This window comes from Culex pipiens, chromosome 3 (genome assembly GCF_016801865.2).
Source record: "Culex pipiens pallens isolate TS chromosome 3, TS_CPP_V2, whole genome shotgun sequence".
NCBI lineage: Eukaryota > Metazoa > Arthropoda > Insecta > Diptera > Culicidae > Culex > Culex pipiens.
This window is the reverse complement of record NC_068939.1, coordinates 115035712-115061395: the sequence shown is the minus strand read 5'-3', so window position 1 is coordinate 115061395 and position 25684 is coordinate 115035712. Positions and strand designations below refer to the sequence as shown.

At 35.6% G+C, this 25684-nt stretch overlaps 2 protein-coding genes across 4 annotated transcripts in view; one reads left to right on the top strand and one right to left on the bottom strand.

Moving 5' to 3' along the window:
• The window catches only part of LOC120414010 (acetylcholinesterase), a 216662-nt gene that overhangs the window by 138589 nt on the left and 52389 nt on the right, over nucleotides 1–25684 (bottom strand). The window lies entirely within an intron of this gene.
• LOC120413988 (fibroblast growth factor receptor 3-like) overlaps nucleotides 7502–25684 on the top strand; it is a 73412-nt gene continuing 55229 nt past the window's right edge. The window contains exons 1-2 of the mRNA XM_039574995.2: nucleotides 7502–7852; nucleotides 14330–15685. Coding sequence (XP_039430929.1) covers nucleotides 15453–15685 — 233 coding nt within the window. The 5' untranslated portion in view covers nucleotides 7502–7852; nucleotides 14330–15452. The remainder of the gene's footprint in view (nucleotides 7853–14329; nucleotides 15686–25684) is intronic.

The following is a 25684-nucleotide window of genomic DNA, read 5'->3' as shown; positions in this document are numbered from 1 at the left end:
AGCATAAATGTGTGTTTTCATCAAATTTAAATCAAATTTTCAGTTTTCTATTTTTTCAATCAAGATGGCGGTCAATCGTATTCAATCAGAGCACGCGTTTAGCGCCATATTTATGCACTGCTATTTGGCCGCGATAAATGCTCTTTTAGGAGCTTATGGTTTTAAGTGAGCTTTTTACATGCCTAATGGCACTTGACAGCTACAACAATTAGCTCTTGCTTGTTGGTTGCGATAAATGTCCAAATAAAACTATTAAGCAATCAAGATACAACAATAAAACCTTAATAAAACTTGATGGTGGCTAGTTGGTTTAAAAATGTTACTTGGGAAGTGAACTTCACGTAATATTGAATGTTTGGCCCTTTTGAAATGTCTTGATTTAAAATAATTCATCGATTGTTTTCGAAAAGATTCGAAAATATCACGAATATATACATTAACATTGAAAATCGGACCATTACTTGCTGAGATATCGACATTAGAAAATGGAGGGACATAGAAAACATCAATTTTCTTTTTTCTTTTTCTGTAAGCCGCTGTATCCCATCAACCAAAGGTCCAATTTTCAATGGCTCTTAGACAATTTCATAGCAAATTTTCTGATTTTTTTTCATTGACATTTAGTTAAATTGAAAGTTTGCAAAATTAAGTTTAGGCAAGTTTTATAAAGAATTTCCAGAGTTATATAAACTTTTATACTAAGTAGTTAGTAAACTTTATATTTAATCCAAATTATTTTTTTAATCAGTCAAGGAAGCCTATTTGGAGTTGGGAGACTGGATTTATGGTGATTTCTATTATGTTATTTATATATGTTATTTTTCGAAAGGTGTACAAACTTTTTTTGCACCTTTTTTATTTTTGTAATAGTATTTGTTATGTAACTTTTTATAGTACATATCTTTTCATGAGCTTTTTGTAGCAAAATGTTCGGCATGAGTTTCTGAACAAAACGTAGTACTAAGTTTCTGTCAAACTTTAAATTGTTACATGTTTCATCACAAAATGTGCATAGTGCCCAAGGGGTGTAAATACTTTTTTTACATGAAACTATGAAAAAAAAAACGAAACTATTGGCACGACGCCCCCCGGGGCATGGCCTTCCTCTAACGTGGGATTTCTGCTCCAGCGCCTCTGACGAGACAGGAGAAACCGGGACCGACGTTTTACTTCACCATCCGATAGAAGCTCAGTGGATAAGGCGGGAATCGAACTCGCGTCTCATAGCATCATCGGGATCGGCAGCCGAAGCCGCTACCCCTGCGCCACGAGACCTATACCCATTTTTTACATACTGTATCTAAAAGTCTCTAAAATAAAAAATAGGTTTTGAGAAACATAAGTTTTTGTAAAAAAAAGTTAGTTAAAAATTGGCAATTTTTTTCCCTGTACCAATTTTTTCTGAATATTTCTCAACAATACCACCAACTTTGACCAAGGCACCAAATTGATCTGAAAATTCATTCAAAAGTAACAGATTTTCGAATAATTACGTACTATTTTTGTATGGACAGCTGCCACAATTGTATGGAAATTTTTACGGGTAAACCAATGTCACAAAACAGCTTCTTTGGTCATACGGAAGGCTCCCACAAAGTTTGAGCCGAAAAATTATTGGGGGGGGGGGGGGGGGGGGGGGGGCTAATTGTAAGCGTAACGTACTTTATGGTCTTGTTTGCATAAAAGTTTTCGCCCGATCAAGAATTTAGTACGGATTTCTTTGAAGGTTGAGATAATTCGCTAGTTCGATGGATCCCCTTTCGGTGTAGTCTTCATCAAATTTATTTAAAAAAAAACTTATTTTGATTTTTTACTGCTTACAAAATGGAACTTTCAATTTAATTTTAAAAGAAAATTTAAAACATTCAATAACTTTTACAAAAATTGTTGAGAAATAGTCTAACAAAATACAAACATCGGAAAATATATTTTGTTTCCAAACCACCCTTTGTTTTCAACTTATGATTCGCTTATTTTTGGATGTTGAAAAATAATTTTCCTTGAAATTTCCAATCCTTCTTTTGTAAGAATTCCATCATTCAAAACTGAATCAAATTGGATTTTTATAATATTCAGCAGATGTAAATGTAATGTTTAACAATTACGATTTTTATTTGTACCCTCCCATGTAAAAATCGGGAACAATTCTCGTTTACGTTTCGATGTACATTAGGGTGGTCCAAATCCGAGTATCCCCCAGTGCTCGATAAAAAAAATCAACAGTTGCTTTTCTTCATACATTTTGGCCCTTAGGGACAGATGTTGCCACAACACCCTTAATAACAAGGCAACATGATTTTCATGCAACCAACAACGACTTAACAAACAAAAAGCAGTACAGAGGTGTTGAACAACAAAGTAAGCCACACGCACAGCATAAATACATCCAGCATCATCAGCAATTCCGTTCCAGCTGCGCTCTTTCCCCCATCCTTTTCGTTTCCTACTTCCGCTCTCCTCACGGAAGTCAAATCAATCTAGCCTTGCAAATCCACTTGAGATCAATCAGCAGCATTCCCACACAAGGACAAGGCCAGCGCAAGTCTCAATTCAGTGCGATAACAATGCCCATTTTATTACGACTCTCATACATAGTCAATTCATCAGTGATAAAGAAAACACCCCCACATTCACCCAACACACACACACACACTTGGCAAACAAGCGGGAGTCGGTGGTTGAGTGAATCAACTTAATAGAAGTTTGTTTGCCAATGTTGCGGCCTGCCACAATCGGAAGAAAGTGAAAGAGAAGCAGAGGTTTGATTCACGGTGGCTGGCAAGGCGGTGGGGGTGGCGTAGAATACACAACTCAACGGCGCTGATGACAATCAACGGCAGACAATTCGCAGAATACAGGGGTGGGCCACCAACACAACAGAATGAGGCAATCATTGACGAACGCGGCGAATTCGCACGCTCTTGATCACATGTCTTTTCTCTCTCCGTTTCTCTTTGTTCTTGGTCTCTCTCTTTCTGGAAGTCTCTCGCATGCGCGTTGGTGTCCTAACTTGCACGCGAATGAGAGAGAATGGTGATTGAGAGATGGTGCTAAGACTGCTGTCAGTATTGTAATTTACAAAATTGATAACGTTCCAAGTAATTAATGATTTATATAGTTTTAATTTTGATATGTCAGTTTTTTTTCTATGTTTTAGATCAATGGTTTAATGTTTTATTGTTTTATTAGAGGTGGGCAACAATAGAGCGAGCCGCTCAATGAGCCGGTTCACTGGAAAGAGCGAACGAACCGTAGCTCACAAAAAATGAACCGCGGTTCTTTTTTTCAACTTCGGTCTTTGAAAGAAATGTTGCAAGATGGCATGATTATTTTTTTTTAAAAATATTTATTACATTTCCAAAAAAAATTAGTCTTAAATTTTGTTTTTAATAATTGAAAATGCAATTTCACATAAAATAATGATTATAAAAACTAATCTAAAAAGTAAATGGGTAATTCTCCACCAACTCACACGAAATCGGGAAAAGTTGCCCCGACCCCTCTTCGATTTGCGTGAAACTTTGTCCTAAGGGGTAACTTTTGTCTCTGATCACGAATCCCAGGTCCGTTTTTTGATATCTCATGACGGAGGAGAGATATGACCCCTTCCATTTTTGAGCATGCGAAAAAAGAGGTGTTATTCAATAATTTGCAGCCTGAAACGGTGATGAGATAGAAATTTGGTGTCAAGGAGACTTTTATGTTAAATTAGACGCCCGATTTGATGGCGTACTCAGAATTCCTAAAAAACGTATTTTTCATCGAACAAAACACTGAAAAAGTTTTAAAATTTTCCCATTTTCCGTTACTCGACGGAAAAAAAATTTCAGAGCATTTTATGGGAAATTTAATGTACTTTTCGAATCTACATTGACTCAGAAGGGTCATTTTTTCATTTAGAACATAATTTTTCATTTTACAATTTCGTGTTTTTTTCTAACTTTGCAGGGTTATTTTTTGGAGTGTAACAATGTTCTACAAAGTTGTAGAGCAGACCATTTACAAAAATTTTAATATATAGACATAAGGGGTTTGCCAGTAAACATCCCGAGTTATCGCGATTTTACGAAAAAAAGTTTTGAAAAGGTTACTTTTTGCGTTTCTCTTTGTTTCGTCGTCCGTGTCTGTCGCGGGTGACCATGAAGGCCATGATCAACGACGACCAACATTTTCAAAACTTTTTTTCGTAAAATCGCAATAACTCATGATTTTTATTAGCAAACCCCTTATGTCTATATATAATTTTTTTTGTAATTGTCTGCTCTACAACATTGTAAAACATTGTTACTCTCTAAAAAATATCCCTGCAAAGTTAGAAAAAAAACACGAAATTGTAAAATGAAAAATTTTGATCTAAATGAAAAAAATGACCCTTTTGAGTCATTGTAGATTCGAAAAGTACATTAAATTTTCCATAAAATCAAATGTGCCAAATTTTTTTACAGTCGAGTAACGGAAAATGAGAGAATTTTTAAAACTTTTTAAGTATTTTTTCAATGATATTTTTTTGAACTCTGAGTACGCCATCAAATCGGGCGTCTAATTTTAGATAAAAGTCCCTTTGACACCAAATTTCCTCATCACCGTTTCAGGCTGCAAATTATTGAAAAACACCTCTTTTTTCGCATGCTCAAAAATGGAAGGGGTCGTACCTTCCCTCCGTCACGAGATATCAAAAAACGGACTTCGGATTCGTGATCAGAGACAAAAGTTACCCCTTAGGACAATGTTTCACGCAAATCGAAGAGGGGTCGGGGCAACTGCTGTGTGAGTTGGCGGAGAATTACCCAAATGATTTTGTTAACAAAATGAAAAAAAAATAATATTCAACTGATTGTACGTTAAAGAATTACCGGAATATAAATTTGAGCATTTCGAATTGCATAATTTGTAAAATATCATCAAAAATCTTCTGAATGGAAGTTTGACTTGTTTTTTACTAACATTTCCTATATTTTAAGTAAAAAGAAGTTTTCAGTATTTTTTGTAGTGTCCCAGTGTAGTGATAATGGTGCCATTCTAGAGCAAAAAAAATGAAAAGCAAGCAAAAAGTTGAAAAAATGACTGTAAAAACAAGAAAAATTAGAAAGGCAAAATATAATGATAGGAGGTGGTAGAATAGGCCAAATACTACCAAAAACAAAGATAAACTAAACAAGATAAAAGCAAATTTAAAAACTAAAAAAAACATGAAAAACATAAAACAAGAGAAGTAAAGTTTTTCGAAGAACAAAAGTTGCTCAAAATGACCTCCTTTACACGGGAAAAATCAAAATTTTCGAAAAAAAAAATGGGCGGTACAGGGTTAATAAATTCAAAAATTTCGAAAAGATTTCTAAAGAATTCCATAATGGAAATTTAACATCATACAAAATAGGACTCTTTTAAATGATATTGCAGCATGTTTTTATTTCTACAAAACCTCTTTTGATATGTGAAGCGAGAATTTTTGCGTACACTACTACCACTATACGGTATCACTAATACTAATTCATCAGTGACGTCATCGATGATGATCATCAAACTAACACTATCAAAATGCACTAATACATATGAAGTCGAGATTGTCTTCACGTTTCACCTTAAAGATTTTGGAAAAAAATAAATCCTTTTGTCCGGTTAAACTAAAGCGTACATAGACATTATTAGAGTGTAGAAAAGAGTTCAAAAAATATTTTCTCCAAATAAAATATCAGCATTAGTTTTATTCTTGCAGAAATAAACGCAATTGTAAAATCATAACCAATTCTTCAAGCATCGAGTTAAGGGCTAAGAGAACCAGCTGGGAGTTTTTTGTTTTATTATTTTAATGTTTTAATGTTTTAATGTTTTAATGTTTTAATGTTTTAATGTTTTAATGTTTTCATGTTTTAATGTTTTAATGTTTTAATGTTTTAATGTTTTAATGTTTTAATGTTTTAATGTTTTAATGTTTTAATGTTTTAATGTTTTAATGTTTTAATGTTTTAATGTTTTAATGTTTTAATGTTTTAATGTTTTAATGTTTTAATGTTTTAATGTTTTAATGTTTTAATGTTTTAATGTTTTAATGTTTTAATGTTTTAATGTTTTAATGTTTTAATGTTTTAATGTTTTAATGTTTTAATGTTTTAATGTTTTAATGTTTTAATGTTTTAATGTTTTAATGTTTTAATGTTTTAATGTTTTAATGTTTTAATGTTTTAATGTTTTAATGTTTTAATGTTTTAATGTTTTAATGTTTTAATGTTTTAATGTTTTAATGTTTTAATGTTTTAATGTTTTAATGTTTTAATGTTTTAATGTTTTAATGTTTTAATGTTTTAATGTTTTAATGTTTTAATGTTTTAATGTTTTAATGTTTTAATGTTTTAATGTTTTAATGTTTTAATGTTTTAATGTTTTAATGTTTTAATGTTTTAATGTTTTAATATTTTAATGTTTTAATGTTTTAATGTTTTGATGTTTTAATGTTTTAATGTTTTAATGTTTTAATGTTTTAATGTTTTAATGTATTAATGTTTTAATGTTTTAATGTTTTAATGTTTTAATGTTTTAATGTTTTAATGTTTTAATGTTTTAATGTTTTAATGTTTTAATGTTTTAATGTTTTAATGTTTTAATGTTTTAATGTTTTAATGTTTTAATGTTTTAATGTTTTAATGTTTTAATGTTTTAATGTTTTAATGTTTTAATGTTTTAATGTTTTAATGTTTTAATGTTTTAATGTTTTAATGTTTTAATGTTTTAATGTTTTAATGTTTTAATGTTTTAATGTTTTAATGTTTTAATGTTTTAATGTTTTAATGTTTTAATGTTTTAATGTTTTAATGTTTTAATGTTTTAATGTATCTACAGGCAGCGACCACGCTGGCAAACGATTGCCTCGAGCCATTAGGGAACGCTGAGTTATCCGCAGGGAACTTCGCTGAGGAGGTTCGGTCAACGTTGAACGGTAGAATTTGGATGCTACGCATCCACGGCAGTTTCCGGTATGATTACCTTCACAGTTGGCACACTTGTTGTGCGACTTGATTGGCGATGCGCTGCATTGGTATCGAGTCAATAATTCATATAAAAGAAAAGTCACGCACCTTCTTGACCTACCTCGGTTCTCTTTTTGTCCATCCACCTCAATCATCCAACCTCAATCCTTGGATGAGTCTCTCTCGCTAGTGAAGGGTCAGTACCAGTCTCTCTTTGATGCATTCCTCCACTCACCAGACATCGCCAATGTTGCTCCCTCTCTCTGTCCGTGCAGTACCTTCAGGTAACTCCGTCTCAAGTATTGGTGTGCGAACGGGCACTGTGCGCCGCGCATGTTCCTTCATTCTCTGCACATTCGCGCGACCACCACCACCGACCGGCACCGTCATCATCCATCATCATCCATCGAATCCTCAGCGAATTCCTAGTATTTTGTTTACAATCGCTCTGTGTCGTCTGCGTCCTCCTTATGTTTCTTTGGTTCTCGCTCTCTCACGCGATGCATGTAACCGAAATGCCGCCTGGAGTGAATGGGAAGCCGGCTGCCAGCAGTCAGTCTGTATCGAACGCTGAGTCAGGAAAGACGCTTTGTGCCGGTTCGAGTCCCGTCAGCGTGTGTGTTCTGTAGTGCGTCCGTTACGGTCGGTTGATGTTGTTGTAGGTTCACCGGTGTAGTCCGTGGACTTTAAGGATAACCCGTCGACGTTATTTTGTTGTGTGTGCAAATCCCTCGCTTGCGAATCGTCTCTCGGTTGGTGGCACCAGGAGTAAAAAGGATAAGCAAATTGTGTGTGTGTGTTGGCTGAACTGAACTGTGTACGGTGGAATTCCGGGAAGAACGGATCGAACACGCCACTGCTGGAGTGTGCTACAACGACCGTGGAAGGTGAGCTCCCAGAGTCACAAGCGGGTGGAGCGGGACGTTAATACCGGAGAGTGGAAAATGAATTTCCCCAAACTGTGCAAATTCTGCGAATTCCAAGGGGTTTCACAAAATGGAAATAATTATGCAAGCCCCACTAGCTGCAGGATATGGCTTCATGGTACGCAAGACTCCGGATGATCCTTGCAAACGGAAGCTCGCAGATTTTGAGGGGCTGATCTCACGCGTCAGGTCACCTGCGTCAGGTGACGGATGACGGAACGTCCCAACGTATAAACGTGTGAGAAAGTGTCGAACAATCTTAACAAGCAAACAAACAAATCGTGCCGGGTGTGTACGCCAAGTCGACGGGCTCAAGGGAAATTTCTACTCGACGTTGGTAATGCCCCGTGACTCAGCTGATGATGGCAGCAGCTGCCGGCGTTTTGGCGGCGTTTACGTCATTGGATTATTTAGGGAAAAAACTAGCGTGTTTGGGGGAAGGCGTGTTAGAAATTTTGGAAGGGGGATAGCTTTCTGGAAGGCTTTGTGATGTCACTTGTGCGATTGACGTAGAATTGTGGTGTTTACAGAAAATTATTATCTGTAAATTGGTTATTTAAAGATATTAGTGACTTCAACGTATGACCCCACTGATCTCAAATTGCATGTGTTAACGATATTTTTGGAAGTGTTTCCAGAGTGCCAAAATCTAATTTACTCTTTTTTAGAGCTCAAAAAATGTTAGAAAGCGTTCTTAAGTTTCGATATTTCATGACAGGGATGCTAGATCTTTAAACGTCTGAACCTTGTGGACTAAATGTATAAGTCTTTAAATACACAATACTGGTTGATGTGAACCGTGGAGAAAATATAATGTTCCAGATTTGATAAAAATTGTAAAGATTTGTTTGTATTTTTTTTATTTAACTAAAATATCAAACTGTGCTGTCAATAGAAAAAAATAGCATGATTTATGAATTTTACAAATACCTTAAAAACTGATTATAATTTAGAAACAAATTTCAACGTTTTTTTTGTATAAAAAATTTCAAAAAAAAATCATGACATTTAAATAATTATGATTAAAGGTGCACAGCTACCAAGGAAGTTGTCAAAAATTGTCAAACTGTCGGACTCAATCCTGCAACAGTCTGATTGTCAAAATAGTCAAACTTTGTTTTAAATTATTATGTAGAAAGTACTTTAGGGGATTAATAAAAAATTATATCGATAGTTCCCGTAGTTTTGAAGATACAAAAATGTCTGTAACACAAATCTTGGTGCGAAAAGCTCTGGTTAATGTGCACCGTTAACTAAGGAATTGCAAAATTGACAAACCGTAAATCAAATAATTACTACAAAATAATGACAACATTTTGCTTGTCCAGAGAAAGCCGCCAAATCTCCAGGTCTATATTGTTTTTCAGAAAAGGAAATAATCGTTATAAATTATTTATAAAATGAGTTTCCAATTGTTCACCTAGAGTTAATTAATGAAATAAAACAGCTTTGATAAGAAAATAAAACCAGCTGCATCATTCTACTTTTTTTTCATCAAATCTTCAACAAAATCCAGCACTTTGGTCTTTGAAGTAAAATTTTGCTGGTCTTTTGATTTGAATAAAAGTTGATGATTTTTTAAATCAAAAATCAATTCGAAAGCGATTGAAGTTTAAAAATGTTAAAAGTTAACTTTGAGCTTCCACCACCTACCAACACCATTTCACAACTCTAACCTGACTCATACGAGCCCATTGATGAAACGTGTTGTTTCGTGTTTGTGTAAACAGTGCTGTTCAACTGCTCAGTTGAAGGCTGATTTCATGTCGCTGATAGTTGTTTTCAATTCGATTTCACAGCAAAAAGTAGTGTTTGCGTTGTCGTGATTAGATCGTGGTTGTAGCGCTACCGTGAATTCTGTCAAAAGTCCTGTTGCAAGATAAGGGTTTTAAGTTTGCACCATCACGGTTTTTTTTCCTTCTTCGAAGAAATTTGCGTTATCTATAATGAAGTAAAAAATGCCCGAAATTTGTTAGTACACAAAACAACCACAAGATTATGGTATCTTGATAACATTGTTAACATACTTGAATGCTCACAATCTTTATTTCGGCTTGCAACACTTTTTTAAATTTAAATTGGAATTTATACTGTAGGTAATACATTTCTAAAAATTGATTGCAAAATTGAAACAAAAAAAAAATTACTAGGGATAAACTATGTACTTGAAGTAAATCAGATTTTTTCTCTTCGAGCTATTCTAAATCGCATTTGCATCCACGTCAGCAGAAAAAAAAACAAGTCCTAACCTGCTCATTTGATTGGGAATGGGCAAATTGGCGCCTTACGCCTGCAATCAAATCAATCAATCGCAGCGGTTGTGTCGATCTTGTGCCTGTATTCATAGAAACGTGTCATTTAGATTCAATCCACCGTTCTCGGAAAACGAATGCACTTTGCGATAACCTTATCGCTACCGCCGAAGGGTGTGTCATTTTGCGACTGCTACTTGATAGTTTGCAAGTTATGTTTTGATTTCAAAGTTGTGTTGTTTTTTGATAGTTACAACTAAACGGTAAAACACATTTTCAGCAAGAATATTCGAATAAAATATAATCCGTTCTAATCCAATCGCCAAGTATGGTACAGGTTATGCGTTTGAGTCAACGTTACCTGATTCCGATTAGATAAGAACTTCCAGGTAATTATTATCTCCGTGGGACACGTATTCCGGTGCTTTCGAATGATAAATTTTATATTATTTACAGCAGGTATTAGACGGAAATTCAGCAACTTTTTTTTTTAAATCATACGACATAAATTCAAATCATCATTTGGAGTGGTAATCTTTAAATCTTGATTTTTTTTACGTTTCGAGAAAAACGCGTTTTAATGTTTGACCTTGAATAAACAAAAACGAGAAAACGCAATGTAAACAATAATAAACACATTTTGTTTGGCCGACCATTTTGTGCATAGTCCCGAAGTTTTAATTAAACTTGGATGCTGGAGTCCCGAGTTACATCAATTTCCAGGTTGTGTCAAGATAGCACACCAAGATAGAAACATCTTTCATATAAAAAGTGACAAAATTGCACGGTGTTTTTTGGTTTTTATTGAATATCTCAGGATTGAAATCAAATTTTGGGGATCTGTGAATGTCAAAAGGTGAGGCTTTGTGAGCTGCACAAAATGACGTTTTTAACCTCAATTTGGTCCAAAATGCACGTGAGATAAGGTAGCACGACAGCGATGATTTGTCTAGTCACATGACGATTAAATTTTTAGAACCATGACTACAGTAGACCAAATTGTGTCTTTAAGTCGTTTTGAAAAAGGCCAAAAATAGTGGACTTTTTTTTAGTATTTACTTTCACTTTCGAATATTTTTATGATTTAAACTGGTATCCTCTATTACAGATCATTCTGTTGGAGGTTTGTAAACCTTGAATCTTAGGTTTGAAAAATCTAATTAATTTAAAATCTAGGATAAGGTAAATACTCTCATAGTGTCATGTTTTTATCTATAACATTAAGTTCTTATCGGAAACGGAAATGTTATACTCGGCGCAACTAAAATTAGTTTCCAGATTACAATTTTTGAGAATTATTGAAATAGAATTCAAAAATGTCTCCAGATTTTCGGGCATTTGCAGTAGTTGTTCTAAGTTAATTTGAAGTATCGATAAAAAAACCTGTCAATTCTCAATGGTGAAAGGGAGGGAGGATATTAATTAATTCAAAAGTTTGTAGAATTCATTCCATTGATTTTATGATACCAAAAATGAATTTACATTCTTATCAAGTCAATGTGTTTTTTTCTTAATGACGTTTTTGGCCAAAATGATCTCCCAAAAATGCAACCATTTACCTAATATTCTTTTTGCAATCCCGCGGTGAAATTGTTATTTTTTCCTTTCCTTTTGGAGAAACGAAACGGCTTACTTCTAACTAAAAAAATCAGATTTGAAAATCAATACCTTAATGGGCGCAGAAAAATTGATCTTTTCAACACTTGTATCGAAAAGTAAAATTGTTCAATATTGTTTTGTTTTGAACGGTGAATTTATTTGACACATGAATGATTGACATAAAATTCCATTCAAAAGGCGTTTTTCGGAATTGCAAAAACAAAAAAATTGTAAGCAAATCTAAAACTCGGTAAACTTCGCTGGATAATTGTACGACTCGTGCTGAAAAAATCTTGTTTTCGCAACTTGTTGCATTACCTACTATTTGAAAATGTGTTAGCTTTGGTTGCTGATTCGAAAAACCAAATCGTGGATTGGAAATAGCTTTGACGAAAATTGGGTGTCAAGAAAATTCTAAAATGCATTTTTTTTCTAATTTCTTGTCTTGTTTTTGATCATAAATTGTCAATTATGGGTAGAGCAATTTTTGTTCCCATTTGCAAATCTAAAGAATGAATGTTATGGAAAATTCTGATCTCTCTGATTCAAAAAATTATCAAAAAATCAAGATCAACATTTAAAACACGCTTTGGCATATAAATATAGGCTCATTCCAGGGTACACTTTTGGACTCGACCTTCACCGATTTGGGCCAAACTTGGAGAGATCGATAGTTAATAGAAATGCCAAGTTTGGTCCAAAAATAGGAAAATGACGAAAACGACTTTTTCACTAAAACTGCGGTAACTTGAACATTTCAGCGATGACCTATACATGTTAGGGTACCAAAATTTTCGTAATTGAAATACGCAACTTCACCATTTTTTGATATGTTATGAGAAATTTTCCGAGGATTCCGATAAAAATATTTTCAGACATAGGCTCTTTGGTCCCGAGACCTTCAAAACAACATTTTAAGTTTTCATACAACCTTTTAAAATGTTAAGCTAGATTTTTGGAACTTCTTACTATTTTTCCTAAAAAGCCAAGCTTATCACCTTTCTTTTGCGTCTAAGACAGCTAAAATCGGATGAAATGTCGCGGAGATATGATTTTTTGAAAAAAGTGGTTTTTGCGAAAAATGACGAAAATTGCCATTTTTCGAACCACCCAAACACGGCGTAGGTCACCCTAATGGCCAAACAAACAAAATACGGGTCTAATTATTTCGACCAAGGAACCCCCAGAAAATTTTTGAGCCAGATCGGAGAACTTTTTTTTCGAATCATGCTGTTTTCGTGGGGAATTGCTGTTTTAACGTTTTAAGTATTAAAATTCAGTTTTGACCAATTCCTTATATTTTTATATTTTTATTTTAATCAAACATTTTTCAGTAAAACCGCTGTATCTCACCAAAAGATCATTTTAGTTTGAGGTTTACATCGATTATTATGTAAAATTGTCCGGGGAACGCGATGGTGACAAAATAAAAGAAATAAAAATATAAGGAATTTATCAAAAATGAATTTTAATGCATTAAAATATAATATTAGGGGGCATTTAAAGGTTAAAATTTTATTTTTATAGAATTTGTTGGACAATTTTCTATAGAATGCAACCTGTAGAAAGTGTTTTGTCCAAATAGTTGCAAAGTTATGACTAAAAGAACAAAAGTTTTTTGGAAAATCGTCAAAAAAAGGCGGTGCCAAAAATAAAGGGATGGTCCCAACAGGACCAAACTTGGGATTTCTGTTAACTATCGATAGATGAACGTTCCCTCCAAGTTTGGTTCAAATCGGTGGAGGTCGAGTCCAAAAGTGTACCCAATTGACCTCGAATGACCCTATAATTTTCAAATTAAACAAGGAAATCAAACTAGGGAAGTAAAATTTTCCGTAGAGCAAAGTTGCTCTAAATGAGCTCCAAATTGCAAGGCATCTTGAAAATATTAAAATCATCCAAATTTAGGTCGATAATTGTGGTGAAGCTGATGTGCCAACTTGAAAAAGGGACGTTTTTATAACAATATTCTCGAGGTAAACCATTTTTCTAGTTCTGATCAACAACAAAGTATTCTATTTGAACTAAAATCCGGTCCTAGCCAGAAAAATGGTTACAAGGTAGATGTGACCTATTCCTAGCAAGAGACAGACGTTTTTTGCGTTTTATTCGACATCTTACCCTCTAGTTGGTTGCTTAGCACATCATTTCATGAGTCGAGCTTTTTCCCGGTATAGTTTGTCCACTTTAATTACCCAACTCTTCTTTGTAGCTCGTCAACATTAATAGAACACGGCAATCAAATGCAAGTTTAAAAACAAGCATCACTCACCGAGTTTTTGTTATCACATCAATTGTGAAACTACACCGGGCAGGGGAAGTACTTTGCCGCCCAAGTGGGAGGGTTATGCGGCCCGGTAATGATTCACCTTGATTTGTGTACTCGACAAAGCTTCATTCTACGAAGCTGACGCTAAATAGTTCAGCTCTCCTCTTTCGCTCGAGAGCTCATAAAATTGCCAATGCGTTCCCAGGAAATGGTTCTCTGTGTTCTGTATGTTTCTTCCCTTCCCTGTCCCCCGAAAAAAAAAACCTTCCACCCCTTAACCACCACTCTCTTGCTTTCTGTTGGTCGTTTTCGTTTCAGGTATTAATTAAACGAGCAAACCTGGGCCGGAGCGGTGCTTTCTTGGAAAACATTGTCATAACACCACCGCCGCCACCGTGGTCATCTTCCAGCAGCAGTTGGTACCGACTAGTTCTGGAGTGGACGTTCTACGGCGAAGACCTGTAACAACAACACTGTTGCAGCTGATACGTGAGAAGATCTCAACTTTGGGGGTCGTAGAGCTCGTGATTCATTAGATCAAACGTTTCGCAAACGCTCGTTTGTGGAAGTACTTGGAACTGGTCAAGCGTTAGCTGCAAGCGGACGACCGGAGTTGTCATAAATGTTCGCTCGGTCGGAACGGAGGTAGAAACGGTGAAGAGAGAGGTCGGAATCTTTATGAGGTCCCTTGGGTGTGTGTGAATAAGTGATATTATTTTTTAATAGCTAGTTGTTAAAACAGAACAAGAAGAAGGCAAAAAAACGAAACAAAGTGCAGCTTGATCATCGACTCTAGTCGGTCGGCATCTCTCAGCGAACTAGTTTTTTTTTCACTCTTTATTTTATAATTAAATCGTCTCGCACAGTATCTCGCGCGACTTGTTTCAACCGGGTGAGTGTGTGTGTCGAAGGGCTAAATTACCGAGAAATACTGAAAAATGCTTGCGCGCGAGTTCTAGAGTTGCGCGCGATCACCGCTGAATTGGCGCGCAATTTCCGAGGACCAAACCCGATTGGGGTTCAGCGAGCAATACCGAGAAGTTTGGCGCGGCACTTTGGAGCGGCGACGACGGAAGTGTGACCCAAACGGAATAAGTAATTAAGCACCGTGTTCCGAAACTGGCGACGAGGTGTGTGTTTGTGTGTCGGAAAGTGCAACGACGCCCAACAAGACGGTGAAGAAAACGTGTGAAGATGTTCCGGGCATAGTTTCCGAAGAAACGGCTTATTTGATTAATTTATAAACGTGTTAGTGCTGTCGCCGTCGTCACCCACGTGTGTACCGATTCAATTAACGGTCGGCGGTTTGACGCTCCGTTTCGAGTGCCTGTGTGTTATCATTAGCATAACGATTATCGCGCCGCCGCTCACCTTAAACAATACCGCGCGCGAGTACAAACATCAACAGCCCTTTTTCACGGTGGGTGGCATTTGGGGCACGATGGTGTCGTCACATGAAAGCGGCCTGACCGCCAGTGCCGCGGTCATCAGCTGGCTCTTGCTGGTGGCCACGAACGTCCGGGCTGAGGACCACTGCAGCGAGAACCGCTACAACAGCTCGCTCGGCACGGAGCACCTGCAGTTCACGAAGGAGGTCCCGGACAGGGAGTACGCCATTCTTGGGCAGTTCAAGAGTTTGCACTGCTGCGCCAAGGGATACCGGAGCATTGAGTGGTGAGTTAGTTTTTATTTGTTTGTCGATTGATATTGCTTTATTGCTCGAAAAACATAACACTGGGATGTATCGGGACTACAGTTTGTTGTTTTGTGGCTGTGCTAACCGAAACCAATCAAACAAGTTAAAATGTTGTGCGAAAACATGGCTCATGTGTCCTGATTCACCCCAGATGAGGAAACATATTCATCTGAGTTAGTTACGAAATGACATTTTATAATTGTTCTTCCATAGAAAATTATGGAAAAAAATCCTCAGAATGTTCGACAAATTATGAATTTGGATCCATTACAATCGAATTTATCGATTTTAACGACCTTCAGTCATTTGCAAATGGGTTCAATTTTACCCCTCAAAGGGGCAAAGAGAGAAACAATTTGATCTACAATGGAAGACTAGAAGCCTACAGTTTTATTTGGAAAAGTTCTGCAGCCAAAAGAAAATCTCAGTATGTCTTTGTCAAATCAACGGGATACACAATAAAAAGTGTCAAACGCAAACGGTTGCATTTCTACAAAATGCTGAAAATTTCCTGTTGCATTATTGTGGAATGGTGTTGCTCTTCTTTTTATAAAACACCTGAATTTGACTGTAAAATTCACAAAAAAATATCTGCAAATTAGGCTGGTACAAATTTTATTTAAAGTTTTTGCCCCCCCCCCCCCCCCTTCAAAGTTGGCCCGAAAAATCAGGGGGCAAAAAATATTTTTTCAAAAAACTTCAATATTTTTATGAAAATGTAAGTGCAGTTAGTTAAAATCAATTTAAAATGAATTCCCCTGCATTTAGAATCATTTTTAGCATGTTTGGGTTAATTTAAAAATCTTTTGAATTTTTGAAAATTTTCGATGTCTACTATTGCTAAAGTTTTTTTTTCGCTAAAATTTTTGTTTTCGTCAAATTTTACATTTTTTGAAAACTTTTATTGCAAAACAACTGAACTAGTGTAAAATACATTTTAAAACACTTTTTCCATGCAAATGTTGAAACTATGGCATGTTATTTTAATATTTATATTTTTTTATTTTTTTGCCCCTTGACTCCGGCCAGAGCCGAGAGACAAAAACTTTTAAAAATATTTGCATCGGCCTTAACAAACCAATAATTAAGCTTTAATTTTGTTGGTTTCAGCATTCCAAGTAATTCTTTTGTTGAAAAATTTCAAGTTTATTGTTTTTATTTGTTTGATTTATTCATAAAAAAAATATTCGATAATTTTTTTTACCAATATCGAAATAATCATGCAGCTGGATCCTACAAAACCAACTGTTCAGTTATCTTGCATGTTTGGATTTTCAGAACTAAATTTATTTTGTTTTATTTATTTTATAAATTATTTTTAACAAATCGGAAATAAAACCGAAGTTACCCTGTCAGTTTAGATTTTTAGAACGGAATTCTGGAATTTCGTTTAATTTGTTCATAAATAATTGCATCAATTATTTTAAATAAAATCGAAATTATATTGCAATCAGTCCCGGGACCCGCTTCTCACCCAGTTGGCTTGGGTTCGATCCCAGACGGTCCCGTTGGCATTTTTCGAGACGAGATTTGTCTGACCATGCCTTTCGTCGAATGTTGGTCTAACCTAGAAGGTTAGGTCGTTAGCTCAGTCCAGGTGTAGGTGTCGTCTCCCTGGGCCCTGTCTCGGTGGAGTCGCTTGTAGGCAGTTGGACTAACAATCCAAAGGTCGTTAGTTTGAAACCAACATATGTTGTCTTGCAGAATTTTCGGAATGGAAATATTTAGGTTTTTTTTAAACAAAACTTCTTACAAAACCTGACCAGAAGTAATCTAGTAGGAATATAGCTGAAATTATCTTGCAGAAATTGAGCTGAAGTTATTTCGCAGAAAGTTACCTTACAAAAAATAAGTTGAAATTATCTAGCAGAAATCGAGCTGAAGCTATTTTGCATAAAGTTTCCTTACAAAAATTGAGTTGAACACAATATAATATTGGACCTTTTCAAAAATACTCTCGAAATGTAAACAATTTAATCATAAAATTATTTTCACTAGGTCCTTTTAAAAAAATCAAACAAATTAATTAGTGTTGCAAATAAGATCAATTTATCTGGATCTTATTAAATAAAAACAAAGGTAACTTTAAAAAATGTGTCTATTTGATTTATTTTTATGTTAGATAGTTTTGCTTAAAATTGTTTTGCAATAAAATACAAATGGTAGCAGCATTATTTTAAAGTTTAATTTTAGACATCATAAATTTTCATAAATGTTATTGAAACGAAGTTTTGTTTCAAATCTTTTTTACAAAAACATACTTTTTGTCTTAATGTGCACCTTTATTCAAATATCTTTCAAAACATTTAAAATGATTTTGAAAACACATAAAATCGAGGTTCTTGAAACTTTTGAATTTTATTTAAAAAAATTTCACCCAGTCGGCTTGGGTTCGATCCCAGACGGTCCCGGTGGCATTTTTCGAGACGAGATTTGTCTGACCACGCCTTCCGTCGGACGGGGAAGTAAATGTTGGCCCTGGTCTAACCTAGAGGGTTAGGTTGTTAGCTCAATCCAGGTGTAGGAGTCGTCTCCCTGGGTCCTGCCTCGGTGGAGTCGCTGGAAGCTAAGGTGTAAAAAGAGGTTTGCAATTGCCTCAACAAAATCAAGCCTTCGTACACCTAGTTTCGAGTAGGAATCTCGCAATCGAGAACGCCAAGGCAATGCTGTAGAGCGAATAATTTGATTTGATTTAATTTGATTTTAAAAATATTGTTTGCTGATTTCTTAAGGGGTTACATGTAGAAAATCACAAAATTTCATAGTACGGAAAATTTATTAAATCAACTCAAAAGATGATGTTTAATCACTCCTGGAAGTTTCATGAAGATATTTCATGATTAAACTGAGTAAGAGACGATTTAAGCTGAAAATTTTGCCATGCGCAAAGCGAACTGTCAAACTTTGCGAGCGTTTTTCTTTAAACACCGAGTTGATTTACGGGTGCCACGATATCTCGAGATGGGATAGACTAAATTGGCTAAAATTTGGGGTGAAGACTCGCAAGATATATCCCGTGTGCGATTTTGAAATCTTGCATTGAAAAAAAACAAACAATAATCAAAAACTGACGATATTTAACATGAAAAACATAAAAATATTTTTAACTTTTTTAAAAATAAACTTTCTGAAAATCGGCCTTCGTCATGCACACGGGACCGGTTTAATAAGTCTTCACCAAAATTTTGAGCCGATTTGGTCAAGACAGTGTTGAGATATCGAAGCACCCGTTTTTTTTTTTGAAAATGCTAACTTCATATAGCTGTATCTCGGCAATGAAACATCCAAATGTCTTCAAATTTATTTTGATGAAAGTTGAAAATGTATATTTTAATGTCCTGAAAACAGATTAAAAAATGAGTTTGAGTTCAAACCAACTCTGACATTTTTGCCGATTTACATGTATGTAACCCCTTAAGTCATCTTGAGAAATGTGTTAATATTTAAAATATTATTGCAGCAAACTTTGTTTTCAGTATAATTTAAAAGCTTTTTTAGGTCCTTTTCCTAACATAATTTATTACTGAAATGTTTGAAAAGTGGGTCTCGTGGCGCAGGGGTAGCGGCTTCGGCTGCCGATCCCGATGATGCTATGAGACGCGGGTTCGATTCCCGCCTTATCCACTGAGCTTCTATCGGATGGTGAAGTAAAACGTCGGTCCCGGTTTCTCCTGTCTCGTCAGAGGCGCTGGAGCAGAAATCCCACGTTAGAGGAAGGCCATGCCCCGGGGGGCGTAGTGCCAATAGTTTCGTTTTTTCGTTTGAAAAATCATTATTTTTTGCTCACTCATTAAAAAAAAAGAAGAAAGTCATTTATTTGAAGTATACATATTCAAACTTTTAGAAATGTAATATTAAAAAGCAAAGAGTAGTTTTCTCTTCGATTAAAGTCCTTTTGTACAGTACATTTGTACATTTGATTCTTAAAAAAACAATATAAAAAGTCTAAAAATTGCATTCAAACATTAAGAAGGCTTGAATTTGAAACAAAAACATTGCTGAAGCAAATAAAATTATTAACTGTATGTTCTTCATTGAAATTTTGATAAAATATGTAAAAATATGATCTCAAACTTGTTTTTTGGTTTCCTGTGGCCAGAATGAGTTCAAATTTTCTTTGAAAAGTTCATTTTGAAACTTGAAGATAACGTGGAAAATTCTGTAAGGACTATTACGGTGGGTTGACTAAACAGTAGTAAAACGTAATGTGTAAAGGTTGTAGAAAAATTTGCGTTTAAGGTTCTTGAAAAAAAGGACAAAAACACAAAAAGATAGGAGGCTTAACCGTCCTGGAATTAAAATTATCCTATTATTCCTCATCCATGTGCAGCCTAAAGCTATGTTAATGAGTAGATTGTTGGCGATTTTCGGAAGTATCTCTGCTGTAGGCGAGGTAAGGTTGAAGGTGTAAAAGGATAATGGTATTCAGTTGTCCAAACAGTGGACCCATTTTATGCACCTGCACTCGAGGGGCTTCACGACCTTTCCGTTAATGTATTCGGTGTAAATTTGGCTAAGTGTAAATTTTTAATTTTTAAAATGATTTCATGGCTTCTGAAATTTTTTTATAGTAAATTAAAGCAAACAGAAAAAAAAACGATTCACTGAAGATGACAGCAATTAACCTAAATAAACTTCAGTTTGATGTGCCTATAATTGTTCCACCATTTTCCTCGAAAACCGTTTGGATGCCAAAATATTTGCTTTTTCAACACCCTCTCGCAATATATTTTTTTCTTCAATTCAACGTTCCTTCATGCCGCCTATTAACCTTCGCTGGGGTTCTGTTTTGACCACACTGGCAAGTCTTTAGCCAATTCGCCGAAGATAAATGTTTGTGTAAGCTGCTGCTACTGCAATGACTATGGTGATTGCCACCTTTACCCAGAATAATAAAAAAATGTAAGCGCCCGTTTATGTGTTTATTTTGTTGCTACACGGAGAAAAAAGAGTTCCCAAAATCGTGAACAAGCGTTCATGAAAATGGGAACCACGAACAAAGTGTTCAAATTTCATGGTACGTTTTTCAAAATCGTACCATGGGATTTGAACACTTTGTTCGAGGTTCCCATTTTCATGAACGCTTGTTCACGATTTTGGGAACTCTTTTTTCTCCGTGTATCTAACACGTACAAAATTAAATTTTCGCACCGAGAAATCTCTTCGGAACTAATAGTTAATTTATGCCAGCACTCACAGTGGGAGGCCACGTGTTTTGCAAATATGAGTCAAGCGAAACATAATTTTAACGTGGGATGGATTTTCTGCAAACCAATCAATTTGCTTGTTTATTTTGGGCTGCTAATTTGTTGTTTACACAAAGTAGAGGAGTGATGAATCAGCGATATTAAATTTGCGAAACATGTCGACATGTGGGGTCAGCCAAGATGATGTGATCGCCGTAACAGTTTTGAGATCATCGAACGTTCTGAAAATTGAGACCTGTCAGAGACTTGTTACTTCCTACCAAAGTCCTTTGTTGTATTTTTTGTTCTTTTGTACAAAAGTTTAAAAAAGCTCTTCCTAGAGCATCGCTGCTCGGATGGCACATCGGCTAGTGTGTTTGTAAAGTTCACTCTAACGAGTATGACATCGTCAGTTGATTTGACTTCTAAGTCGTTCGTAGCATGCAGTTCGGAAGGCACCGTGTAAGTTACCAATTCAACGTGACACTTCAAGTACTTCCTATGGCACATAGAATTCAATGTATTGCATTTATAGAGTTTTTTTTACCTTTTCTTCTTTTATGTTGGATAATACTCAATAAAAATTCTTTTTTCAGTTAAAATAAGCAAGCTGAAATAAAAAATACATGATTTGAAGGTAACATAAACTTCTACACTCTATACATCAAACATGATGCAAAGGTGATATCGAATGCACCGAAGGCCAGCCAACGTCCAGCACTTTTATGAGCATGCAGGGAAAATTTATTGTAGCCTCCAGCGACAATTACCGAGTTCCTCTTTTTGCAAAGGCTCTCCGCCGATTTGGCCCAGAACCTCGAACCGATAACACACGCCAACAAAAATGGAATCGAACATGTGCACCGAACTTTGCTGGTCAGCGTAATACTTTACCCTCGATATTGCACTGATGTGGTGTCCACTTTTAATGAGAAGAAGCATAATTTTATCACGCTTGATTGCATATATGGGGTGTACCAGAGTGTGCGCCCTCTCATTTGGCCCGTGCATGATTTATGAACGGCAAAATTTCAACCTCACTTGCAGACCGCAAAAACGTCCGTGGGGAGGAAGCAAATTGACGACGGCGACGACGACTCCAGCAGAAAGGTCACACGATTCGGCCAAGATCTCGCCGGGCTCTTGATTGGCACCGTACGACCGAGGATGCCCTGGGGGAGGCGACATTTTCCTCAAGTGCTTCTCGGAAAAATGAAAGAAAACGTTTCTCCGTCCGAGAGGATGATTTATTGGCTCGGAACTGATTGGAAAATGTGTGTGTGTGTGCTGGGCTGCGAGCGAGTTTGAGCTTGACTTTTTTGAGGGGGCCGTCAAATTGATGGCGAAACGTTCCCTTTTTGGACCTTTGCTTTTTATGTTCGATCCCTGGGGGCATTTTCAGCAGCAGCAGCAGTACGGTCAGGTCCACAGTGTTTTAGTCTTTTTTTTTTTGTTTTTGCAACCCTCCATCGATGGTGGAACTTGAATGAACAAAGTGGAGTTCGGTGAAAATGTCTTTCTTCGCGTTGATACATTCTGGGACAGTAGCAAATTGGGTTGAGGCCACAGGCTTAAACGATAGCATTGGAAATCTTTCGAGTGTCCGATTTCTTAGGATTCAACAATTGCGTTTTTAGTCTTGTGAAAATTATGAACTAAAGTCACCAGGAAGATTTTTTCAATCTTGGTAATTGACCCACATTTTGAGTAAAATACAAAACTTTTGATTAGATTTTCTAGATTGAAATTTTGGCGAGGAATTCGGATAATCGATTGTGCACTTTATTCAAATGTGTCAAATCCCTTGAGTTTTAGATTATTTATTTTTCGAATTCTGAATTAATGGATTTTTTATTTTCATAATTAAAATGATTGAATTTCCGATCAATAAAATTTTCAGTTTTATTTACTATATCCAAGGGTTCTGATTGCTCCAAAAACACTCATTCACTCACGACCACAAATCGAATGCGACGAAATACTGCTCTGACCGTTTACAACCGTTTCTCACTTCCACACCGATCGCTACAGAATACTCTCTCTTTGCTCTCGCTCTCACTCCATTCGGGTAGTACAGCGAATGGTTCAGAGAGACCGGTTGCGTTATGTCAAAAATGTTTAGCAGTTTTGTTGGTAACACAACATCAAAGACATATTTAAAAGCAATTTATATCATGCCAAATGCAAATTTACGGCAAACTGTGCAGGTCACAAGAACGCCGAGCTGGTATGTTATTAGATTCTCTTCTCTCTGAACGTATTCGTGTGTGACTCGGGCCGACGGACGGAGTGGGCAAAGAAATTCACGAAGTATTTGTGTCGCTGGGTGAAGCGATTGAGCAAGTCGCTGACAGCCAGCGTATCGTGTTCGCTCGCGACTTGTTGCACGCTCCTGTCGACAAAGATTCGTTCGGCGATGAGTGAGTGATTTCTGATATTTGAACCGATAATCAGGACCCTTGATTATAACATGTTTAATTTTTAATTTTTTTGAGTTTGAAAATGTTTGTATTTAAGCTTTTTGACCCTATTTTTAAAATGCGTTTTCAACCTTTTTCAAGCATTAAATAGCTTAATGGGAAGTTAGGACCGAGTCCTTAACCTGCCAAACATACATTAAATTCTTCTGTGTCAATTTTTGAATTTATTAGGATTTTTAATGCATCTTGTTTTTGAATTTAATTTTAAAACTTTTGTCATTTTAGGACTATTAAGTACCGTGTGTCTCCATCATAATATACCACGGGTCCCCCACAGACCGTTATTATAAATAAAAAATTTCCACCCAAACCAATGATTGGACATGGTTCCTGGGACCATTCTGCACCTCTGGGCCGAGTTTCAAAATATTTGCCGGCAGAAATTTCGAATACGGTCAGTTTTAGTGTTTTGAGTAGAAATTAAGGGGAAATCACATGTAAAATGCGTAGGAAAAGATCAAAGTTTCAATGTTTTAACTCCAAAACATTACTGGTCATGGTTTTAAATTGTATTAACATGTAGCAAAATGATATAAAAACGATTTACAGCACTGACTTAGCCGGATTAAGCCGAAGTTAAGTGACTTAAGTATATTATTTACAAGTTTATACCTTAATATTTAAAAAAAACTCCTACAATTTAAAGTTAAGGAAAACTAGATAGCACAAAAATAACTCAAAATGGGGTGACTTTGAGCCAAGGGGTGACATTGTACCAAATTTTACGATTTTATAATAGCCAGATAGCTTAACACCAAGCTCGATAAGCTTGAATTGCAAAGTATAATCGTTGCAAATATTGTTCTTATGTTGTCCTCTGCCATAAAAAGTTCAATAAGTACGCAACACTAAAAAATACACCCAAAGTTAAAGATCGAGAGGATAATCCTCACGAAAAGAAACGTGAGGAAAGTGCTATTTTGCGAGAGTATAGCCGTCTCGCGTGTTCATTCGTTCATTGGAACAGTTCATCCTATTGAGTGGCTTATATGGACAAATGACCGCCACTTAGTTACCGAACCATGGTGGCCCATACGGCAAAGGCACGGTTCAATATGCCAAAGGTCTTGGGTTCGAGTCTCGGTACCGGTACTTTTTTTTAAATAGATGAACTTTTTTGAAGATGAACCCATGAGTAAAGTACTCTCGGTAATTTCGGGATTTATCCTCTCCGTCCGCACACAGTACCATTTTACTACCGAATCGTGCTCTCTATCCTCTCGTATGCGGATGCCCAGTTCTGGGTGTAGATAAAGCTTTAGTTTCATAAGCCTTACTGTTTGACCCCGACAAGAGTTTTAGGACACAAGTCACATTGAAATCCTACATCGCCTTACATACTAGACTATACCGGGTTCGGTGGTAGAGTGTTAAACGTGGTTGCCAATCACCCCAGTTAGGCTGGTAATGTTGTAGAGCGAACAATTTGATTTGATTTGATATTTAACTGTACTATTTTCATGTTTTCATAAGATATGCCAAGTTTGTTAAAAGATTGATTGTGTTTTCACATTGGGCAGAAGTAGGATTTGTTTTGTTGAATACATTATTAGTGAACGTTCTTGATGATCAACAATATGTTCGATTGAATTCTTACTATGAGTGTTTCGACATTAATTTAATCAATTATAAAATGTTATTTTATTTTATTTTTTATTTTATGACGATAACTGCAATGTTGAAAAATAATTGGTTGGTTTGAAATATTAATCCTGTGGGAAGTTGTGCCATTAAACTTTTGCTAAGTATAATCATTACTCAGGACAACAAAAATATATGAGCTAAATGATAGCTGGAGTTGTCTCCGGATTTCATTCATAAGTTTGAAATTTGTAAACGATTTAAAACAAAAAAGAACAATTTTATTCTAATTGCTGTGTCACAAACTTGCCACGTCAAAAAATTTGTTTCCCTAATATTTTGATTGTTTTATTTGATTTCAGAAGGAATTGATTCAGAACTGAAAAATGTGAGCATAATTTTCAAATTTGGAGGATTCCAGGAGATTTTAAATTTATTTTTATTAGTTAAATTTTAAATCAACAGGCTTTATTCAAATAGAATAATCAGATTTGCGTAGCAATATCATCAAATTGCTTTGTGGGAACATAAATAGACCAAATTAATCCGTCTACAAATAAATAAATTAACATAAAAGTCAAGCTTATCAAAGCAATTTTAATGCATTTATTGGTACAATGTCACCCTTGGCTCAAAGTCACCCCATTTTGAGTTATTTTTTTGCTATCTAGTGTTCCTTAACTTTAAATTCCTTGATGCAGGAGTTTTTTTTAATAATAAGGTATAAACT